The sequence below is a fragment of the Calidris pugnax genome, unplaced genomic scaffold, assembly GCF_001431845.1.
Source record: "Calidris pugnax isolate Ruff unplaced genomic scaffold, ASM143184v1 scaffold207, whole genome shotgun sequence".
In the NCBI taxonomy this organism is placed as follows: Eukaryota; Metazoa; Chordata; class Aves; order Charadriiformes; family Scolopacidae; genus Calidris; species Calidris pugnax.
The window spans coordinates 352,451-372,992 of NW_015090931.1; the positions used below are offsets into that span (position 1 = coordinate 352,451).

At 39.8% G+C, this 20,542-nt stretch overlaps 1 protein-coding gene across 1 annotated transcript in view; it reads left to right on the top strand.

Moving 5' to 3' along the window:
- Positions 1-350: 350 nt before the first annotated feature.
- The window catches only part of RORB (RAR-related orphan receptor B), a gene marked incomplete at its 5' end in the record, with an annotated part of 44,573 nt that continues 24,381 nt past the window's right edge, over positions 351-20,542 (top strand). The window contains 3 exons of the mRNA XM_014951642.1: positions 351-458; positions 3,960-4,101; positions 7,163-7,564. Of these exons, the coding sequence (XP_014807128.1) occupies positions 351-458; positions 3,960-4,101; positions 7,163-7,564 (652 nt within the window). The remainder of the gene's footprint in view (positions 459-3,959; positions 4,102-7,162; positions 7,565-20,542) is intronic.

Below are 20,542 nucleotides of genomic sequence, written 5' to 3' on the forward strand. Positions count from 1 at the left end.
TAAGCAATAACAATCTAGATAATTATTTAGGACCCTTAATGACTGTCGTCTGCTATAGTGATGATGAAATTCACAAGTAAAACCAAAAAACGATAATATGAGGAAAAACTTGCTAATCACGAGATAGCTTAACTTGTTGAAGTAGTTGAAGAGTTTTGTGGGGTATGATAGAAACAACACAATGTGAAGCAATTACAATTCACCAAATCAAAGCATCCAGAAATACACAGTACAATAGAAAACAGTTTATATTGTCAGAGGGGCAAACAGGTTATCTGCTGTCCATCTTTAGCTTTTAAAATCTTCATTTGAGAAAGAAAGAAATTAAATAGAATTATGTACTCAAAATATTTGTCTTGTTTTCTTTTTCAGCGCAAATTGAAGTGATACCATGCAAAATTTGTGGTGATAAGTCCTCTGGAATACACTATGGAGTTATCACATGTGAAGGCTGCAAGGTATGAGATTTTCATACAGCATAGTCATCAGCATCTGCATTAGCCTCAGGCATCGGTGTACAATAATACACTCTTACACGCTTTCAAGCAAGTGGTGCCAAAGGCTCTAACGCCTGTTGCTGATATAGATGCATTTCATGCCTAATTTTACTAGTTACTTTTCTTTTCTTGAAATAATCTTTAGAGTTATGGCCTTGTTTGAAATATGAATTAATTGCATATAAAGCTGTATAAATTCTGATACAGGGGCTGGCAACTGTAAGTCACACCTGTTCTACCTTAAATCAGCTTGAGAGATGGATTTCTTGTTTCCTATACAATCCATGTAGCATTACAAGTTGGCACAGTATCTCAGTGCAACATCTTAAAAGCGTACAGGTGTCAGTTTGGTACTATTTTATCCTGCATGTATTCTCTTCTGGCCAAATTGTAATCTTGAAAAGAAAAAATGCCTTACATTATGAGCAGTGTAAAAGGATCGTTTGACTTCTTCCTTATAGGCTCCAGCACAGGGCAGTTACTGGGAATTAGAGGTTAAAAATAATAAAAGGGCAAAAAACCTTTCCATGCTGCTTGGTCATATTAACATATTATCCCAGGCCTTATTTCAAATAACACAAATGAGACCTCAAGCCAAGAGAATAAAGGCTTCATTTTTCAACTTCAAAAATACTCTGTGATTTTATTATCTAAGGAATTATATCATTACTCGTGGATAACCAGAATTTCTTACTACATGTTGGTACTTCAGCTTTGACTATAAATGTGAAGTTGCAAAGATGGAGAGACAGCATCTCTTATTTCTTCTAATTTCTTCTATGTGGAAACACACAAAGTGGTACATTTCAAAGTAGGTGCATATTTGTAGAGTGAAATGGCAAGTCTGCATTTACTTATCACTTTACAAAATTTTAGAACACCTGAAAAATCTGAAAATGTGGGTGCGCCCATTACCAAAAAGAAAGTTATTAGTACCGACAAATGGAGAAGCAGTATGTTGTCAAAGATCAGATTTCTTTCAGAATTGTTAGCAGTTGTAAACAGAACAACCCGCAGTGTGTCACTGTCTCATTGTGACACTGGACTAGAAATGAGCATCTTCTTATGATGATCACATGAAACAGGATTAGACTAATTGATCTGATAATTCAAAATTGGCACAAAAGCTACAGGAGAAAAATGCTTTAAGCATAAAAACAGCGTTTTGTCTCAGTACTCAGCGCCCACAGAGCAGTTAGGAGTAGAGTCTCCTGTAGATGTGATTAGGGTTAATGCTGGCCCTTGTGTGTGCCTCAAGAGGAGATGATACCCCTCAGCTCTATGTGTAGACTGCTTATTGAGATAAAGAGCTTCTCTTCCACTTACGACAGTTTTAACCCTATTGTTTTTGTGCCAGTTTCCCAGTATCAGATCAATTAGTATAATCTTGTTTTGTGAGCCTGTTGTGAAAAAAGATGTCAGTTTTCACATCGGGTACAATGGGAGGCATTTCAGTCTGTCAGAGCTCTCTTTTAGGGTAAACGCTGTCTCGGGCAATGCAACTCTGCTCTTCATTGCCCAGCAATTAAATAACTATTTGGTGAGCCTGCATACTAATAACTGGTCATTTCTGGTTCCTTTTTTCTGAATGTGTTAGAAATCCGAATTAATTAAGGGGGAAACTGTGTGTGGAAGAAAGAGGTGAGAACAGCTCCGCAAGCACGCACAAAACCACATCCACATAGGAGCTGCTAAAATCTTAAACTTTACACCAGAAAATTATTTGAGTGTCAGATTCAAAATTTTCTGTACAGTTCAGCACACAGCGCAGAAGTCTCTGCAATTAGCATCCATTTAGCCTCAAATTAAACTCACCTCCACAGTGTCAGGAAAGTTTTGGTCAGCCAGAAACAGGTAAGTACCCCCCAGATTTTTTCTGAGAGTTGCAGTTGAGGACATCCGTATTCTCAAAAGTGTAAATCATGACATTGAATTTAGTTGCTAGATATACTAAAATCACTGCTAAAACCAGCATAGGCCAGATGTAGTGAGTCCCTTTGTGCTCAACCTCAGAAACTAGCGCTGCCAGTATCCTTGGTAGGACACCATGTCTGTCACCTGTTGTTACTGACCTCCTACAGTATCTTCATTGGGTTCACCCAATGAAGGACATGAGTGAGGGTTCAGGCACTACCTGTAGCAAGCAAATTTTGCCCTGTGACACTGTCACCTTGTTGCTTCCCCACTGTCTTTCCCACAAAACACACGGCTGCCATAACTGCCATTGCTTGGTACTGCCGTCTGTCAGCCGGTGTGCAGAGAACACTGGTTTTCCCTGACAAATGAAGTTAGCTATTGCTTTCTGGCTCTATTAGAGCTGTTTGCAAACTGCCCAGAAAGGCACAACCACTCTGGCATCACTTCTGGTGAGTAGTGTAACTGCAGTAACGATGCTTTCTGCCCTTTTTCTCCTCGTGGCTTCCTGCAGTGGCTAGGCTGTCCTTCAGCTCTCCCACCACACAGCCCTGCAGCTGCCTGCATCTAAAGATGCCTAAGTGGCCAAGGAACTTCTCTTTGTTTCTGTCTCTCTCTGGACTTGACGTTCCTCCTGTCCTTTATTTTACAGGAAAGAAAGGATCATAAAATGCCCTCTCCCCCTCTCTCTCTAATCCTCATCCCCTGGTTTAATTCCTCTTGTCACCTCTGCCATTTCATGTCACTTCTACCATTCTTTGGTGCCGTTAGTAGCAGCTGGGAGCTTGTAAGGCCTTAGGTATGGGTTAATACTAACCCAGACCTCTAATCTTTAGCCAAATAGGCCACAGCTGGCCAGGAAAACCTCCCAGGAGATAGAATAACTACAAATTTTTACATAGATAAAATGGATGCTATATTCCATTGAAATGGAAAATGTCTTTACTTTCTCATGGTAGTGTCTAAAGGTGTTGCTTTCTCCTTTGTGTGTTGGCTTTACTTGATACAGTCATTAAAACCTAGTGCTTTTGTGATGCTTGAATTTGAATTACTTCTCACTCCTGAAGTGTATGGTCCCTCCAGATCAGATCAACGTTTGCCAGGTTAAACTGAACAGCAGACTTCAGCTTCTAAAGCTATGCATAGCCAATGCCGGTTATTACCAATCTCTCATTAAAGGAAGAAAACAATCAGAACGAGCACTTTAAGTCATCTATTTACAAATGCTGACAAGATTTTCCTCTATTAGGAGCAAGCCTTAGATGATACATGGTCGTTATTGCACAATAAGAATGCATTCTGTAACATTATTGTTTGTGATTTAACAAAGTAGAATTCTTTACGGAATAAAGCACGGTTCTCCTTATTTTAAGTAAATGTTCTTTAATTTCAATATACAAGGCCAACATCTATAAAGCCATAGCATAAGTATAATGGCACTAAATAAGATCTTATTATAGTCTTTTACATGGTTCTCTGTGTGCGTGTGTGTGTGCGCACATATGTGCACGTGGTAATACTCTGTCTCTCTTGCTCTCTTGCCCCTAGGGATTCTTTCGGAGGAGTCAGCAGAACAATGCCTCCTACTCCTGCCCAAGGCAGAGAAACTGTTTAATTGACAGAACCAACAGAAATCGTTGCCAACACTGCCGACTGCAGAAATGTCTTGCCCTGGGAATGTCTCGAGATGGTAAGGAGTCAGATTCCTGCTTCACGCATAAACCCTTTGAAACTCTTCTTCACTGCTGACTTACTTAAACTCCCTGTAGATTTCCAGAAAGAGAGAGAAGACAAGCTCCTTGCTTTGTAACACACACACTGAGACATGGATCTTTGCCGTGCGGTTGACAAAGGAGGCTATTTTCATGGGGAGGGTGGGGAAATCACAAAATGGAGAGCAGTATTAGTTTGGAACAGAAAGAGTCACAAATGAAATGTGTTGTTCTGATCAAAAGCACAAAAAGGGCTCCTCTGGAGGGGTGGATTCATATTCCAGTTTAAATAACCTCCTATATTAAACATTAACATTTATCCTAACATTACCAATTGATGTGTGAAAGCATCCCTTTCCTTGAGATCTGTAAAGGTTCTGTGACAGTAAATAGCCAGTTAAGAAATTTACATCTTGATAGCATTAGGGGTTTCTGTTTGTTTTATTCAGAGCACTTGACCAAATATTTTGCATTGCTAAAGAAACATTTCTTCTACCTTTACATTGCCCCTTGTCCCTGTCTGGGTCTGTAGAAGAAATGTTTCGTGGTTTAGCACTGAAAATGGAAACTACAGCAGAGGATAGCTCCACCGTGTATCCGATAGCAGTATCCTTGCAGAGCTCTGGTCCACCTTCCAAACTGTGCTGTGGCGATCCATGATCATCTGAGGATGAGGATGTGTTTCACACCAGAGCTGTAGGCAGTGGGAGGCTTGGGCAAGGCTACCCACAGCCAGCCTGCCCCAGCCACCACTGCTCATACAGGGGTTTCCAGCTCACAAACATGTTTTAAATGGTCAGGAAGCATGAGAAGAAAATATTTCATTTTTTAATTTTAATTGCCTGGCCTGACAGCAGCTTTCTGTCTTAGAAAGTTTAAACAAAATGTGTAATTTGAAATAAACAGTCATTGATGGGGAAGTTACTTAAAGAGCTATTTCTTCAGATGGTCCACAAATTATAAACTTGTTTTAAATTTGGACCATAAAAGGTCTTTTCCTTCCTCAGCATGTCTCCCATATCTCACTGAAATAACTTGCACGCCAGTCTCACCAGTCTGGGAGGGACCTTGCAGTCTAGCCTTTAATCCATGAACTCTTTTTGGTCCTAGCATGCAGCTTACTTGATGCCTTAGCTCCTGATTCTTCCCAGGGGAGATTAAAGTCATAACATTTCAGTAATTTAACAACACGTGCTTTCCTCCTAAAAGTACTGTCTTCCAATGATTTGAGGTATCACAGGGGCATTTTAATGTGACTGACAGCACTGTCTTCCCAACCTATAATTCAGGCACCACTGCGTACAGACAAAGAGAGGGATTCTTCCGGCAGCATCGCTTTCTTCTCTCGTTGTTTATGTATGGGTGTTTATATTTGACCATATTAAAAGCTCTTGCAAGTTTAAAATAGCTTGTATGGATTTTTTTTTTAAGAGAGAAATTGAATGTGATTTTTACCTCTCAGCCATGTAACAGATTCATTTTTATCATGCAGAGGCAGGATGCTAATTGACAGCAGCTGGAGAATCCAATTAATGAATATATAATGAGAATAAACAGTGGGTGTTTGTTTTTATTACTAAGGCCCTAAATTTGAAGAAAATACACAGTTGCATTTTTCAAAATACAGTCACTGTATATTGTCCATAAGGGTGTGCAATACACTGATTCCAGGGGCTGGCTGTGCTCGAGTGAGGTAGCTCACAGCCTGTGTGAAGGGCTGCAAGTAAGTTGAGGTTGACAAGAGGGAAAAAAAAAATATCTTAGTATAAAAAAGTGTAAATACATCGAAGAGGCTGCTGTCTCCTTGGTGTTCTGGCACTGCCTTTTCATATTACTCTCTTCCTTTTCTGATATTTTTCCTGACCGAAGATTTTCACATTCATCCACATGTGTACGCTCAGACTCTTCTTGACAGTTATAGGTGAAGTATGGGGTAGCAAAAATGAAAGCCAAGCCCATGCTATGCTAATAAATGTGATAACTCTGAACAGATCCCAATTATAGATAGACTGCGAATACTCAGTGTTGGAAAATACGCCTCGTAATACATATAAATTAATATTTCCAGACCAATGTCCTCTTACCCATGCTCTGCTGAATTCTGCTGAATGTAGTCCTTGTTTGTTTCAGAGAACAATTAACAACTACCTCTGCTCTGAGATCCCAAGATCTAGTCCAGCAGAAAGCCAGAATTTATAGAGAGATGGCGGGGCGGAGGAAGTGGCGGCCAGGAAAATAATCATCTGTGACCCACTGTATATTCAGGCTGTGGACTTACTCTTCCTAGTTCCACAGCAATCAGCCTGTCATTTTTGAAAATTCCAATCTCAGTGTAACGAACCCTGTTCCTGGGGAGAGTGTTTTGCACTCTGATGTTTTCCTCCATTTCCCATCAGAAGGAATGCATGGATTTGTGCATGGAGATTATGTAAATTGATTGTGTAAATCCCTGAGATTTTACTCCGTGGAAAAGATGACATTCATTTGTGCTGTTTACCTTCAAATCTGTTATTTTCCTCTAGGTTCTAACTCTAACCTGTAAGATTTTTTTTTTAGAGTGTGAAGATAACACCCCATTGAAAGGATGCGATAATAAGGCTTTAGGGCTTGTTTTCATCCAGAGTACTAATCCTGTTAGTGCACTGTTTAAAGGTTTGTGGAAAGTTGGTAAATCACATGGGATATGAATCTACAGACTGTACATTTCATACAGCTCTGGGTTGTTGTTCAGTGAACACAGAGATATAAAAGGATGCACGGTCTTTTTAACATTCACAGTGGGAAGTGAGTTGCTTGACTGAGGCCCTCCTGTCAAATAGGAGTTATTGTCATCACCTTGTAAATCCAAGCACACAATACTTTTTCCTTTGTGAGACACACATGGTGTAAAGCTTTGCATCCTCTCTCGTTTCCACAGAAAAAGAAAAGTTTCCACAGCAAAAGTAGCACTGAAAGTAAATATCAAAAGAGTGATGGGGTTGAAGGGAATTTAGGAAAAATTAAATACTACAATGGTTCACGTTGTGCTTTGCTTTTCAGCTGTGAAGTTTGGAAGAATGTCCAAAAAGCAGAGAGATAGCTTGTACGCTGAAGTGCAGAAGCACCAGCAGCGACTGCAGGAGCAACGGCAGCAGCAGAGCGGTGAGGCAGAAGCCCTCGCCAGGGTTTACAGCAACAGCATCAGCAATGGTTTGAGCAGCCTGAATAACGACACTGGCAGCACCTACTCAAACGGGCATGTCATCGACCTGCCAAAGTCTGAGGGTTACTATAACGTGGATTCTGCCCAGCCTTCCCCAGACCAGTCTGGGTTAGACATGACTGGAATCAAACAGATCAAGCAGGAACCTATCTATGACCTCACCTCTGTACCAAACTTGTTTACCTATAGCTCTTTCAACAATGGGCAACTAGCTCCGGGGATATCCATGACTGAAATAGGTAAGGAAAATTCTAATTCCTCTAGTGTAATGTGTATATATATTAGCTACATTGCAATGCTGTCTTTATCAAAATATGATACAGGCATTCCATACACAGGTACACAATAATTACATGTTCACACATGAGCATACATACAGACACATACACGGAGCAAAGGAAAGAAAATCACTCTGGCAGTAATTGACACAATATCGAGGCAGTTCTGTTTTTACCAAAATCTGAAAATTATGCAATTCCTTAAAATCAGCATTTCATGTTTTGTTTATGAAAGAGGAGCACCAAAACAGGTGATGAATCAATCAGAACCAAGTGATAATTAACAGCAGGGAGCTTGTTTCAAATGAGCTCATTACTAGCAGGGTTAAATGATCTCTTCAGCCATCCATCTGTATTCTTGTCAACACCCAGAATCCCCATGGCAGCTAAATCTAGGGTATGTGTTGTCAAAAAGCACCAGCTCGCTACCTCTGGTGCATAAATGTACGTGCAGAGCAAGTTCACTGAATTTGTGAGGTGCACAAACTCTGAATGTAGTTGTGTTGATACCCCTGCTCCTCTGCTTGAATGCTTTGGAGAACCCGTCCCTTGATTTCTTTTTTGAAAAGTAGCAAAGAGACTTCTCTGTGAGATGAGCCAGTTTGAAAGGCAATGGCTAACAGTTATTCTTCTCTAAAGAGGATTTTTGTTCATCTAAAGCCTCTAGTTGTATCTCTCCAACGCAACTGGAAGAACTACGTCTATTATAAAGAATACATGAAAGAAGGTTGGCATTCTAATTAGGTACTTCCCACCTCAACAAGTGAAGTATGCTGAGTCAGTTGTGGTTGAGAATATAATCAAAGGGTAACACTTTGTTAATGGAATTTAATTAAAAAGAAAGAAGAAGGGAAAAAAAATATGGTATTCAAGAGCACCTGTAACAAATTGATTAATGTCACATCATAAAAGCTCTCTGTAGTTCTTGCCTGGCCTTGCTGCCTCATACATGTACACTGAGATGTGTACATTTATTTGTGTACTCAGACCTACTGAGGGCCCTGGGTATGTGGCATCCTCTCCATATATGTTGCAGAAAGGATGTATGTAGTAGTTACTGCCCGATAAAAAAATGAAGGCGCATCTAGAATTTGTAGCATGTTTTCCACCCATGGATGCTCATGTGCAGTAAGCTATGTAACAAGCTGTGTGCTTTAGTTGCAAATTGCACAGGAGAAAGTTATGCTTTTCTGCTGCCACTCTGTTTAAGTCCTACACCCACAGCATGGCAGCACAGAGGACTGGTGAGGAGCATCTGCTCCAACTTCCCTCTCAGCTCTTGTGGCTGTGTGAATATTACTCACATGTGGCTTGTGCAGCCCTCAGTCCTGCAACAGTGGTACGCAGTACTCCAAGCCAGCGGAGAGACAATTTAAACAGGTTAAGAACTGTTTCCCTGCAGCACCCTGTACCAAAGGGAAATGTTCCCAGAGGGACTCAGAGGACGTACCAGAAATACGACGATTCCGATAGTCTGTGAATTAAGGTTTGTTCTCTCTTACAGAAGTGAGCCCAAAGAGGTAATATAGCCACAGGACTATATCCTCAGTAGCTAAGGATCCCATTAAAGTCAATGGAATCTTTTGACTCATGGACCTTTAGAGAATCATTTAATTCTTGCATTTTATCTCTTGCAGGATTTCATCATTCTTAAATCTTCATGCATGTTTTTGCTCTCCTAGCCCTAAACCAGCCAGCCTTAAACTCACCCCACATTTTCCAGTCTTATACCCTCAGTGTCACCTGCCTAGTGTTCCTCTTATGGAGCATACAAAGCGGGGAAAACCCCAGAGCACAGGGAACAGGACGTAGCAAAGGCCCTGTCTCTTAACGTGGCAGCAAAATGCAGATGCTGGGACTTACCTCTCTTCCTTTAGAAATTGGAACCGGGGCTCCTAAATTGCTAGGATTTTACCCAAATGCTGCAGCATGTCATTTTGGCACCTACAGCAGAGAGGTAAGGGTGTTAGTGAGGGATAATGTAGTGTAACAGATCAGCTGACATAACTGAAAAAGTGGAAGAGATGTACAATAAAATATTGGGATTAGTGCACAGGCAAATGGTATTTTCAGTGTCTAAAAACAAACAGAAAGTGCCTCCTAATGCTGCAGTGGATTGTTGGACCCATATGCAAAGCTGCAAGCTTGCAGTCAAAGCAGGAATACTCTAAGCACTGTGATGCATTGATTCCCTATTACAGTGTACTTAAATTTCACTGCAGCATTGTATCTTACTCACTGCAGTGAGATTTAAGAGTAAACTCAACTTATGTTAAATAGAAGTTACTACCTTAACTGTTAGCTGATATCATAGAAAATATATAGGACATGAAAAATCTATACTGTATAGATCTTCATGCCTGATAGAAATTTCTTTATACTACATTTTCTAGTGATATACTGAACCATTGCTTCTAAGTATCCCAAATCATGTTAGTTCTTTCCCTCACTGAAGACTTTGTACCAGATTCAAATTTCCAGTCTTAGTTTCCTTCTGGTCTTTATGTTCTTCAAATACATGTATATTTTTAAGCACAACCTCACTTACCGCTTGTCTGGTCTTAGTTGCAACACCCTTAATTTTTTCCTCATAAATGCATGAGACTCCTTCCATCCTTGAGCTCCTAAAAGTTGCTGTAACCTCCCCAAGAGACTGACTTCTTCACAAACAGCCCATAATCAAAGTAGTCTTTGCAGCTTCTGCCTCACATGCCAACCAATATCCAGTTCACTTATTCCTTCAGTGTTATTGCTTGTTTTTCACTCTGTATAGGGCAGTTTTTATTAAGACACCTCTGAGCACACATTTTCAAGTTTGAATCTCATTTTCCCTTATTTTTCTAATCTTTTCAACCCTGTTACTTCAAGTCTCAGTCTTTATTGATGTTTTGTGACTTCATTCAATTTAGAATTATCTCTTCATTCAATTAGCATGCTGTGAACCCTCTCTTTCAGATTATTAATGAAAATGTTAAATGCTTGTAAAACAGGTTTTAACATTGGTACCTGCTGCACCTGACAAAACAACATGTCAAAATTGCATAAATTGCTTTACCATTTACTTTCTCCTTACTATCCAAAAGGAAGGTTCTCTGAAAAAATCCATGCATACTAGTCTTCATTTCCCTGTCAGTTTGGTAATGTTATAAAAATAATATTTTCTAAGATATTCTATGACATAATTTAAGCATCATTTACATTCTTTTCTTCACATGTTAATTTTCTAATTCCAACAAAAAGGAATCGAAACGAAGGCCTACTTTGATATTTAACATTTCTATGCTTTAATTTGAATGTGAAAGTGCTGGTTTTCCTGAACGTACCTTCATCTACAGTAGACTTTGTAGTGGAAATGGAAATTGCTCAGCTTAACAGTTTTGAAATTAAAAATTTTTTTACACAGCAAATGTTTCAACACATAGTATTAGGATGGCACAGCAAGTAAAATATAACTTATGCATGTTTACTAGTATCTCTAAATACTATACCAGGAAATAAGTGTAGGAGAAAGAGATGCTGACAAATTGAAGTTATATAGGAATCCTTCACACATATTTAGTATTGTCATATTCCTCTAAATGTGTTGAATAGTCTAGGGTACAACTGCACATTATCTGATCACTATGACGAGCAGATAGGTTATGGAAGAGAGGACTAAGTACAACAAAGAGTGGATTCAGATACAGACATAAATTTCTCATGTAATTGCCAGAGCTTACAGTGTATAAAAGTTGGATAAAATTAGGTAGCTCCCCATTAGGCAGAACTGTGTCTTGGGCTCAGTCCTCGTCGGTATTCCAGTTCTTTTTACAAGAAGCTCAAAGCATAAAGAAATCAGTCCAAAGCTCATAAATAAGCACACAGGAGCAGAGCCTCAGCTATCAGCTGCATTTCCAGGCCAGCTCTTTTTTTTTTTTTAATAAGGGAGGTATTTTTGTCCTTAACCCAAGGTGTCTTATTGGAGACTTGATGTAGTTTTGTAGCAGGGTGGGCAGGGCACAAAGTAGGTCAGATGCATCAACCAGACAAGTCGGGTAGGCTCTTTCTCTACCCGTCCTGCTGCCCACAGATGGCATGACTCAGGTGTGTCCCAACAGCCAGCTCTGCTCCAGATTTCCAGAGAAATCTGAGGATGCGTGCTGCCACAGACCCTGTGGCACGGTCTTGTTTGTCCCTGACCACCGTGCCATCTGCCCATCTGGGTAGGCAAAAACTCCTGGTGCTGCCATGGGTGCTCAAACCAGGGGTGAAATCTGCTCATCATGCCAAAACAGAGAATTTGGTCATTTGCAGAATGACATTCTCTTTGCAGAGAGGTGTCAGCTGGTGCACCTCTCTGCAAGGGAAGTGCAAGGGAAATCCTAGAGGGAGAAAGGAGCTCCATTTTCTGACCCTACTCGTCCCATAGAGGGACAGCAATGCTTAGTCCCAGGTGTGATTTTAAATTAGCAGGTATTGAAGGCTTATTTTTAGACTTGGTCAAATTAAAGACCATCTTGTTTAAATATATGTGCATAATATTATCTGTCACTGAGCTGACCAATGCATTTTCCTCACAAAATATGTGGCTCAGATCTTGTCCTGTAAAAGTTAATGGAAAGGTTTCCCTGCCTTGACTGCAGTTGAGATTACCAGTCTATGATTTCCTAAAGATGAGAAAAAAATATTAGCAAACATTGTTGTGGGGTAAACAGATTAGTTTACGGTTCACGCCAGGTCAAATTGAAGAGTGCCCTATAGCTGTGTGTATTTAGGTAGTCAATAAGACACCACTAGAGCAGACTGGAGGTCACAGAGCTCAGCCTCTATAGTTACAGAAAAAAGTGTGATTTATGGAAACCTACATGGAATTTCTTCTGAAGGTACACAATGGCTTGGAAAACTTGCATTCCTTCCAAAATTTAAGTCAAATAGTAAGTAAGGTTGGTAGGCTCAAACTAGATATTCCCTTTCCCAGCCACTCTGAGGCTGCTCTGCTGTGTGCATGAGAATTGGAGAAGGCATCACCAGCTCTACTCATCAAATACACCATAATGCAGAGCTCTTTTGACCCTGACCCATTGACTGGAAAATGACAGTAAAGCAAAACCTTCGAAATGTTGCAAATACTGGCTCAGAATTGGTATATAAAAGAAAAGCCCCCTTGGTAACTGTAAATTACACCCTGTGCATATGTAAGCCTTAATTTAGCTGGATTCATACATTCGTCCCAGGATGTACAGTGAACAACTTTATAAACTGTAAAGTTATTAAATTTCCATTGCTGCAATATCATACAAGCAGGATCTCAGCATTTTAGTTCATTCACTATCCCATCCTGAGAGGAAACATTCTCAACTCCTCTGCTGAGGATATATTTGAAAGCCAGTCCGACAACTTTCTCCTTTCAGTAGAAACCTTCCTAGTAGAAACCTATGCCTATACTGGGTGCCCACAGCACTGTACGTTCCATATGCAATATACATATCAGCATGAGACTGATATCTTAAAAATTACACTGTGCTTTGCTGTTGAAGCTTGCAGAATCGCTTCCCCAACGTGATAAGCTTTTTATTATTATTATTCTTTAACTCCTTTCTCTGTATCTCCACGTTTTGTTTCCTGTTCCAAATCAAGTGCTAATGGGCAGCTTGCTGAACGTGTATTGGTCAGTTAGATGTTATTTGAAGGACACTGTAAGGACCATCACACTCAAAATGCAGCAAACTCTCTTAACTAAAACCCATACCTAAGGTGATAATAAGGTCTGCGTTGATCTTCCCTTTACAAGGCCACTGCCAACAACACGTGAAGCAGAAATGATGGTTTTGTGGCTGTAGTCCTGTGTAATTAATGTTTCTTCACTTCTTTTTCTGAGCCACAGTTTAGTATCCCTCCTAACAAGGTGACAGCCCAATTTGGCAGGGCAGGCGTCCGCCGCCTTACAGCTGTGTTTCAGCAGAGCAATGTTGCCACCTAGCGAGCAATTAAAGATGTGCAACGTGCGTTTATCTGCAGATACCCTGAGGGCACTATATCTTACCGTCATTACCGATTTAAAGGTGACAATCAGAATAAATTAATATTGCCGTTTTGTGCTCATTTCAGTTCCTGTGACAAAACTTAGAACTTCTGCTGTTTTTTTTTTAGGTAATTAATTTTTTCCCCTTTTTTGTACACTCAGGAAGAGAACCGAGAATGGCAAGATTTATAACGAATTTGACAGTGTTGCTCAGTTAGTGAAAAAAAAAAAATGCTTCAACTTCATAAAAAATGGACAGAAAAGTGGAGGAATAAATTAGAGCATTATAATGCTGAAGCATTCTAGCTGAACTGATGCTGGAGTGAAGGGTTGTTTTTTATAATAGTAATTATTATAATTTATTTTTTTTTAACATAGATTTAGAAATAAATTTCACCAATGAAATCAACAAATAATTTGGTAGAAATGTTGGTAAAAATGCAATATTTTTTAAAGTTCATAAAATTTTCTAGTTCCATCTTTTCTTACCTCCAAATTAGTAATCTTTTTTTATTTGTAAATTTAGACAAAACCCAGCATAATTACAGATTTACGTAAAGGCTTTAATGAGTTTATGTTGCCCAGTCCAGTAGTTTAAATTATCCAAATGTTCATAAATAACTGATTACATTGTTATCTTTCACTAAGTAAAAGATATTTTAGCACTTACTGATTCTATAAGACCTAGAGAGGGCAGAGTTTGTGTTATAATTCTTCACGTAGATTTAGAAAATAAAGACTGCTTTCGAGAAGGTACTATAATTAAGCATAAGTTTTTTCATTCTGTGATTTTCAAATCACTGAGCATCCGCTGCCTCGCAGTAACGGCATGGACTTTGGATCAGTCACATGCTGGTTCTGGCAGTCCTGCTTGACTACGCTTAACACAAATTACAGTAGTTCAATAAGCACAATGCCATGTGCCTTTTTACTAACTGTAGTTAAAATTTATACAGTAAAGCAATTAATGTAAGACTCTTTGAAAATGCAGTAGATAGCCAAAAAGAATACCTCAGACTGGATTTTCCCGCAAATTGCAAAACTTTTTTTCCTATTCCCGAAAGTGATTTGACTTCTCTTCCAGTCGAGTCAATTCATGTGTCAAATGCGGGCCGACTAGTAATGTTACAGTAATTTTAGCAATGATGGCCATTGGCAGCATTCCTAGCTGGGGTTTGATCACACTACGGACTGCATCATAGATGCTTCAGAAAATGCCATTTTAAATACTGCCCTTTAAGTTTATTGTGGGGATAAGTATTGCAAGTGGGAATAAAATCAAGAGTTCTGCTTACAGAGTACTTCTGGCACATGACAGATGTTTTCAAGAGATGAAAGTTTTCTACTTAGTGTGTGGGACTGATGAGGTCCCATCTTAACTGGAGTTATGACTATTTGAACATTATAAGCAGCTGGTTTAAGCAATGAAATTAATCAGTGACATCTTTTAACTGAGACTGAGGATGGGGAACATTTTGTGATATTTTGTTCTGTTTTACTTACTTTTTTGATTATTTTATGAATTAATTTAAAAGATGCACTATACGGTATTACAATCTTATCTATAGCTCACATTTCTAAATCATGTTAATGTAGTTCTTTACAGTGCCTACCTTTCTAATCCATAAAAGAATATATATGAAATTCCTCCTTTTCTCAAAAGAGATGGATATTTTCTTGCATAACCAAACTCGACAAAATATCTTCACTCTATTGAGAATCCAAAAAGCAGTTAGAAAGTAACCATTTGTAGCAGTCAAAATATGTAAAATACCATATCATACATCCCATATATTACCATATATCATGACAATCTTCTCAAGAATAGCACTGTGCTGTGAATGTTGTCAGATTAGAAATCACACAAAAAGATCAAAGTAAAGCTAATGGTACCGAGGCCTGCTGTTGCTGCCAGTCGTAGGAATGGCCGTTTGGCCGACTCTCTGCTGTACCCTTCAGAGCAGCAATGCAAGAAGCTCTCAAAAAGAGAAGGCCAGAGCAGGTGCCAGAGCATGGAGGGCCTGGGACACGTGAAGGATGCGGTCTTGCGGGGTTGTGTCTCACACACAACCTGCGTGGAGGCAATCATAGCACTGCAGATGAGGTCAAGAAGGCAAGGCAGTGATGGTTTAGGAATCACTCTGGTATATGGAAGTGGCATGCTGTCTGCAAAAATTGGTGCGAGTTGAACTGGTAGTGATATGTTGCTTACTTCCTCATCTGAACAACCCCTTTTTTCTCAGTGTCAATGCTCCTTGTCCTTATGTTTTTTGTTGTTATGTGTATATTGTTTCTGGGCAGCCAGCACTGACAATAGGTGTATTTGCCTTCAGAGAGAAATATGCATATGTGCTTTCTGAGACCTTAATCTGGGACCCCTACTGTATTTCTTTGTCATCCTGGACAACACTGTTTGGTCATTCTTCAATCCCCAGGCACAAGGAAACCAACAGAAGTTTGATTTTACAATTTTTTCTCTTCCCAGTGCACATGCAAATTCCTAAGTTTGACTTCCTGAAGCCATAGTTCACTTTTTTACACAGCATGCTCTCTCTCTGGCAGATTTCATCACTTGCTTCATGCTTTTCACTACTTTCCACCTTATTCTTGACAATAATGTAATTCTGTTTGTTATGCAGTTTGTGATGTTGTTCCCAACTCTATGGATAATGATGTCTTTCTCAGTCCATTCAGTTGATACTTCATTTCACAGAACAGCAACAATACTTTTACACAAGAGGGAAAAGGTGTGAGAAGTTGGAGTGAAACACACAGGAGAGGAACATGGACGTGTTTAGTGGAAAAATGCAAGGCAACAAGACATAGGGCTCAGAAAAATGGTGAAACTGATCAGAACACAGTGCAGTAGACTTACAGGGATGAAAGCCCCATGCAAATTGGAATAGTTAAAGCAAGAGCCCCGTCTTCAGTTCCTTTTGACTGCATAGACATTTTTTTCTTGATCAGTGAAATCTCTGGCATTGCTTATGATAACCAAATCGTTTTGCTTTCTGACACTATGTGCTGACATCATTTGAATCCAACTCAAGTTTCCCCACAGCAGGAAAACAGAACCACCATAGAATGTTTTGCCATTACTTTTTAAAGCATTTCTATACCTAGGTTGCTTATAATTTTTGTAAAAAGCTAAATGTAAGCCTGTGGCAGTTAAAGAGGTGCTAAAATGTATGTCTAACATCTCCCTGCCTTTTGCAGACTATGACAGGGCAAACTCTTCCAACCATAGCTTAAACCCCTCAGTATTCCAATTGTTCCATGCGTATTTCTAGGTTTCATAGTGAACAATGTCCACTCCGAGCAATGTTCGCTTAATTGTAATAAATGAAACCACATTCTTGTTTCAGAGCAGTCTTGATTTTGATATAAAGGTCTCTTTGTGTAAGCCATATTGGAAGAAGTCAGGAAACAGCTCATCTCAATAAATCTGTGATAATTATGTGGTGCCTGTAGAGTCCATGTCCCGTAAGCTCTAGCTATTGCCTTGGTTAGTACCTTTGCTGCTAGCTAAATGGTTTCTAATTAGTACAAAATATACGTTTTTTACTAAATTGGCTGAGACCCAGGAAAAGTATTATTAAGTGGAGACCTTTAAGCACTTAAAAAGATCCTCTAGGATTTGACAGAATTCTGGGTCCATCTTCTAGGTTGCTCCAGATTAGGACTTCATTCAATTGCATTGTAATTTCTTGCAATTTATTAGCATTTTTGAAAGGCAGATGAAACACTGCTTTATTTCAAAGGGAGAGAGGAAATACAGAATTCACACACATAACATTGCTTCAATGTGCAATCTGTTCCCGACAGTAAGCATTCAATAACTTGAACACAAGGAAGGGTTATTCCTGAACTAAATTCAAGCATTTCTAGTCTCATATGAGTGTTTTAATGTTTTGTATCTTCCTAGGCTGCATATTGTGCAGTGTTAGAAATTTATTAAACAAATTAGGATTATGAAACTTGCTACTCCATTTATAACAGCTTTTGAAAGGGAAATCTTTTGTGCGTTATGACATTGAGAATGCCAGGGACAGATGAAAAATGAGATTAGTTGTTTTCAACCACTTTTAGCAAAAAGCATTCCTGCCTTTCTGTGAAAAAAGTTCAGACTTTTCAGCCAGTTCCTTTAAAAGCATTGGGACTCATTATTCATGTTTGACAGCAACCACAAGACATACTTTTGCTTTATTCCCTGCATGACTGCCTTTACTACTGTCTAAGGATTTCTTGAGGTAATCTGTGTATTGAAACCAGTTTGCAAAACTTTTCATTTTGCAGTTATAATACCCTTGAATTAGGGTACAGAAGAGTGTTGATCTGATACTAGCTTGGCATTATTTTGGGTCCTAGAAAAGAGATTTTATTTAGGATGTCTAGCTGGAGTTTTGATAGTTGCACAGACTGATACGCATGCTTACAGTAGACAGACAGCCAAAGCTGTGGTGTTATTGCAGCATTAATTCAAAGTGGATCCCTGCGAGAGCTCAACTTAGGATATAAGCTGAGATGAGCTCTTAGCTACTCAACTGGATCCTAAGGGTAAGTGGCAAATTAAAAATTCATTATTCATTTTAATTGAGTATGATTATCAGTGTTTTAGGAGGCACACTTCAAAGTTCTTCAGCTCCCAGTGCAAAAGAAAGGAATGCTGAGAAAAACTAGAGTCTCTCCTGAGAAAAGAGAGACAAATGAAAGAGCCTGTAGGAAACAGACATTGCCAAGTACTGTGGATAATTTCTACTTAGCAGGCCAAATTCACAGCTGGTGAATGCTGTGTGCAGTCCATGGACTTATTACACCCATCCCCACCAGCATTGTACTTGACCCAAAGTTGGAGTTTTTCCTCAGTATTGCAGTTTGAGATGTCCAAATATTACAAGAAAATGTCTGAAAAAGGTAGGAATGACTCATCAGCTGATGATAGACCCCTGCAGTTCTGTGCTATGCTGATTTATACTATCTAGGTTGCAATGTTCAGTTAGGATTTAAGAAGCTCCTAACCCACTGGTGCAATGCATGTTTGAGATGTCATAACCTTTGGAGAGTGCCTTTTGTAAGGTGTCTATTGAAATCTAAAATAAGAAATTACAATAGGGGGGGAAAAGAAAAGAGGGGGTAAAAAATTGGAAAAAAAAAAAAAAAAAAAAAAAAAAAAAAAAAAAAAAAAAAAGGAAAAGAAGAAGAATCTAGCAGAGTAGCCAAAACTGGAAAGAGAAAAGGTCATTTGCTGTTCTGGAAGTTGTAAGCTGCAGTCCCAAGTTTATGTGAGAACTGTCTGTTGCTTTTCCTTTACAAACCTATGTTTTTTCCGTTTTGCGGATGGTGTAGGGCTTTTGCAGTCTTGCTGTCTGCCCAGTCCTTCTCTCAGGACCATCCAATACTTCTTTAGCTACTGTCCAAATTTAATGAAGGGAAGCAGAAGCCTTAGACACTTAGATTCCCACAGACTTTAGAAAAGAGGCTACTCAGCAGGTGGAGGAGACAGACAACCTTGGGATGGTGGTGAAGAAATGGTGACCCAGGCCCATGTTCACCCCAAAAAGTGGTGGCTGCTGGCCAGTCAGCCTGACCAGACCAGACCCTCCTACACCTTTATTGTACCTCTTACCCAGCCAAACACAGGGGATGGGAGGTCAGAGAGCGAGTGGCAAGCAATATTTGACAAGTCTGTAAGGAAAGCAGGGTAGGTTTGTTGCACTAATTGTGGTACAGCTTACTTCACTTTTCATTGGGCTATCCTTTCAGAATCATGTCTTTTTGTTCTCTCTGTAGTTTTAGGTAGGCCAAGCCAAATTTAAAAGCCTTTTCTTTTGCTAAAACAGCATTGATGTCTCACGGTCCTCCCTATGCCTATCTTGCCTATGTCCTATATTCCACATCTCACCCTTCGTATGCTGCTTTTCCCTGATAGTTTCATTTAATTCTGTTAGCACCAGTGAGGTCCCTTGTTATGCTTCAGGATAGTTCCCATCAATAGCAATAAGAGCAAATAAGGAGAGCTAAAGCGCAGCTAGAGCTCAACCTAGCTGCAGCTGTTAAGGATAATAAAAAATGTTTCTACAAATTCATTAACAACAAAAAGAGGAATAGAGAGAATCTCCCTCCTTTGTTGGATGCAGAGGGAAACATTGTCACAGAGGATGAGGAAAAGGCTGAGGTGCTCAATGCCTACTTTGCGTCGGTCTTTAGCAGTGGAACTAGCTGTTCCCTGGACACCCAGCCCCATGAGTTAGGAGACAGGGAGGAGAAGCAGAAAGCGAGCATCACTATCAAAGAGGAAGAGATCAGTGACCTGCTAAGCCACCTTGATGCACACAAGTCTATGGGACCAGATGGGCTACACCCAAGAGTGCTGAAAGAGTTGGCAGACGTGCTCGCCAAACCGCTTTCTATCATTTACTGGAGAGGTCCCAATGGACTGGAGGGTGGCAAATGTAACACCCATCTACAAAAAAGGCAAGAAGGAGGATCCAGGAAACTATAGACCGGTCAGCCTAACCTCGATACCAGGGAAAGTCATGGAACAGGTTATCTTGAATGCCATCAAAACCCACATAATGGGCAACCAGGGGATCAGGCCTAGTCAGCATGGGTTTATGAAAGGCAGATCCTGCCAGACGAACTTGATCTCCTTCTATGACAAGATAACCAGATTATTGGACGAGGGAAAGGCTGTTGATATTGTATACCTGGATTTTCAAAAAGCATTTGACACTGTCCCCCATACAAATCTGCTGGAAAAACTGGCTTCACACGGCCTGGATGAGCATACGATCTGCTGGATCAAGCACTGGCTGACTGGAAGGTCCCAAAGAGTGGTGCTCAATGGATTCAAATCCAGCTGGCGGCCGGTCACTAGTGGTGTGCCTCAGGGCTCAGTGCTAGGACCATTTCTATTTAACGTCTTTATTGATGATCTC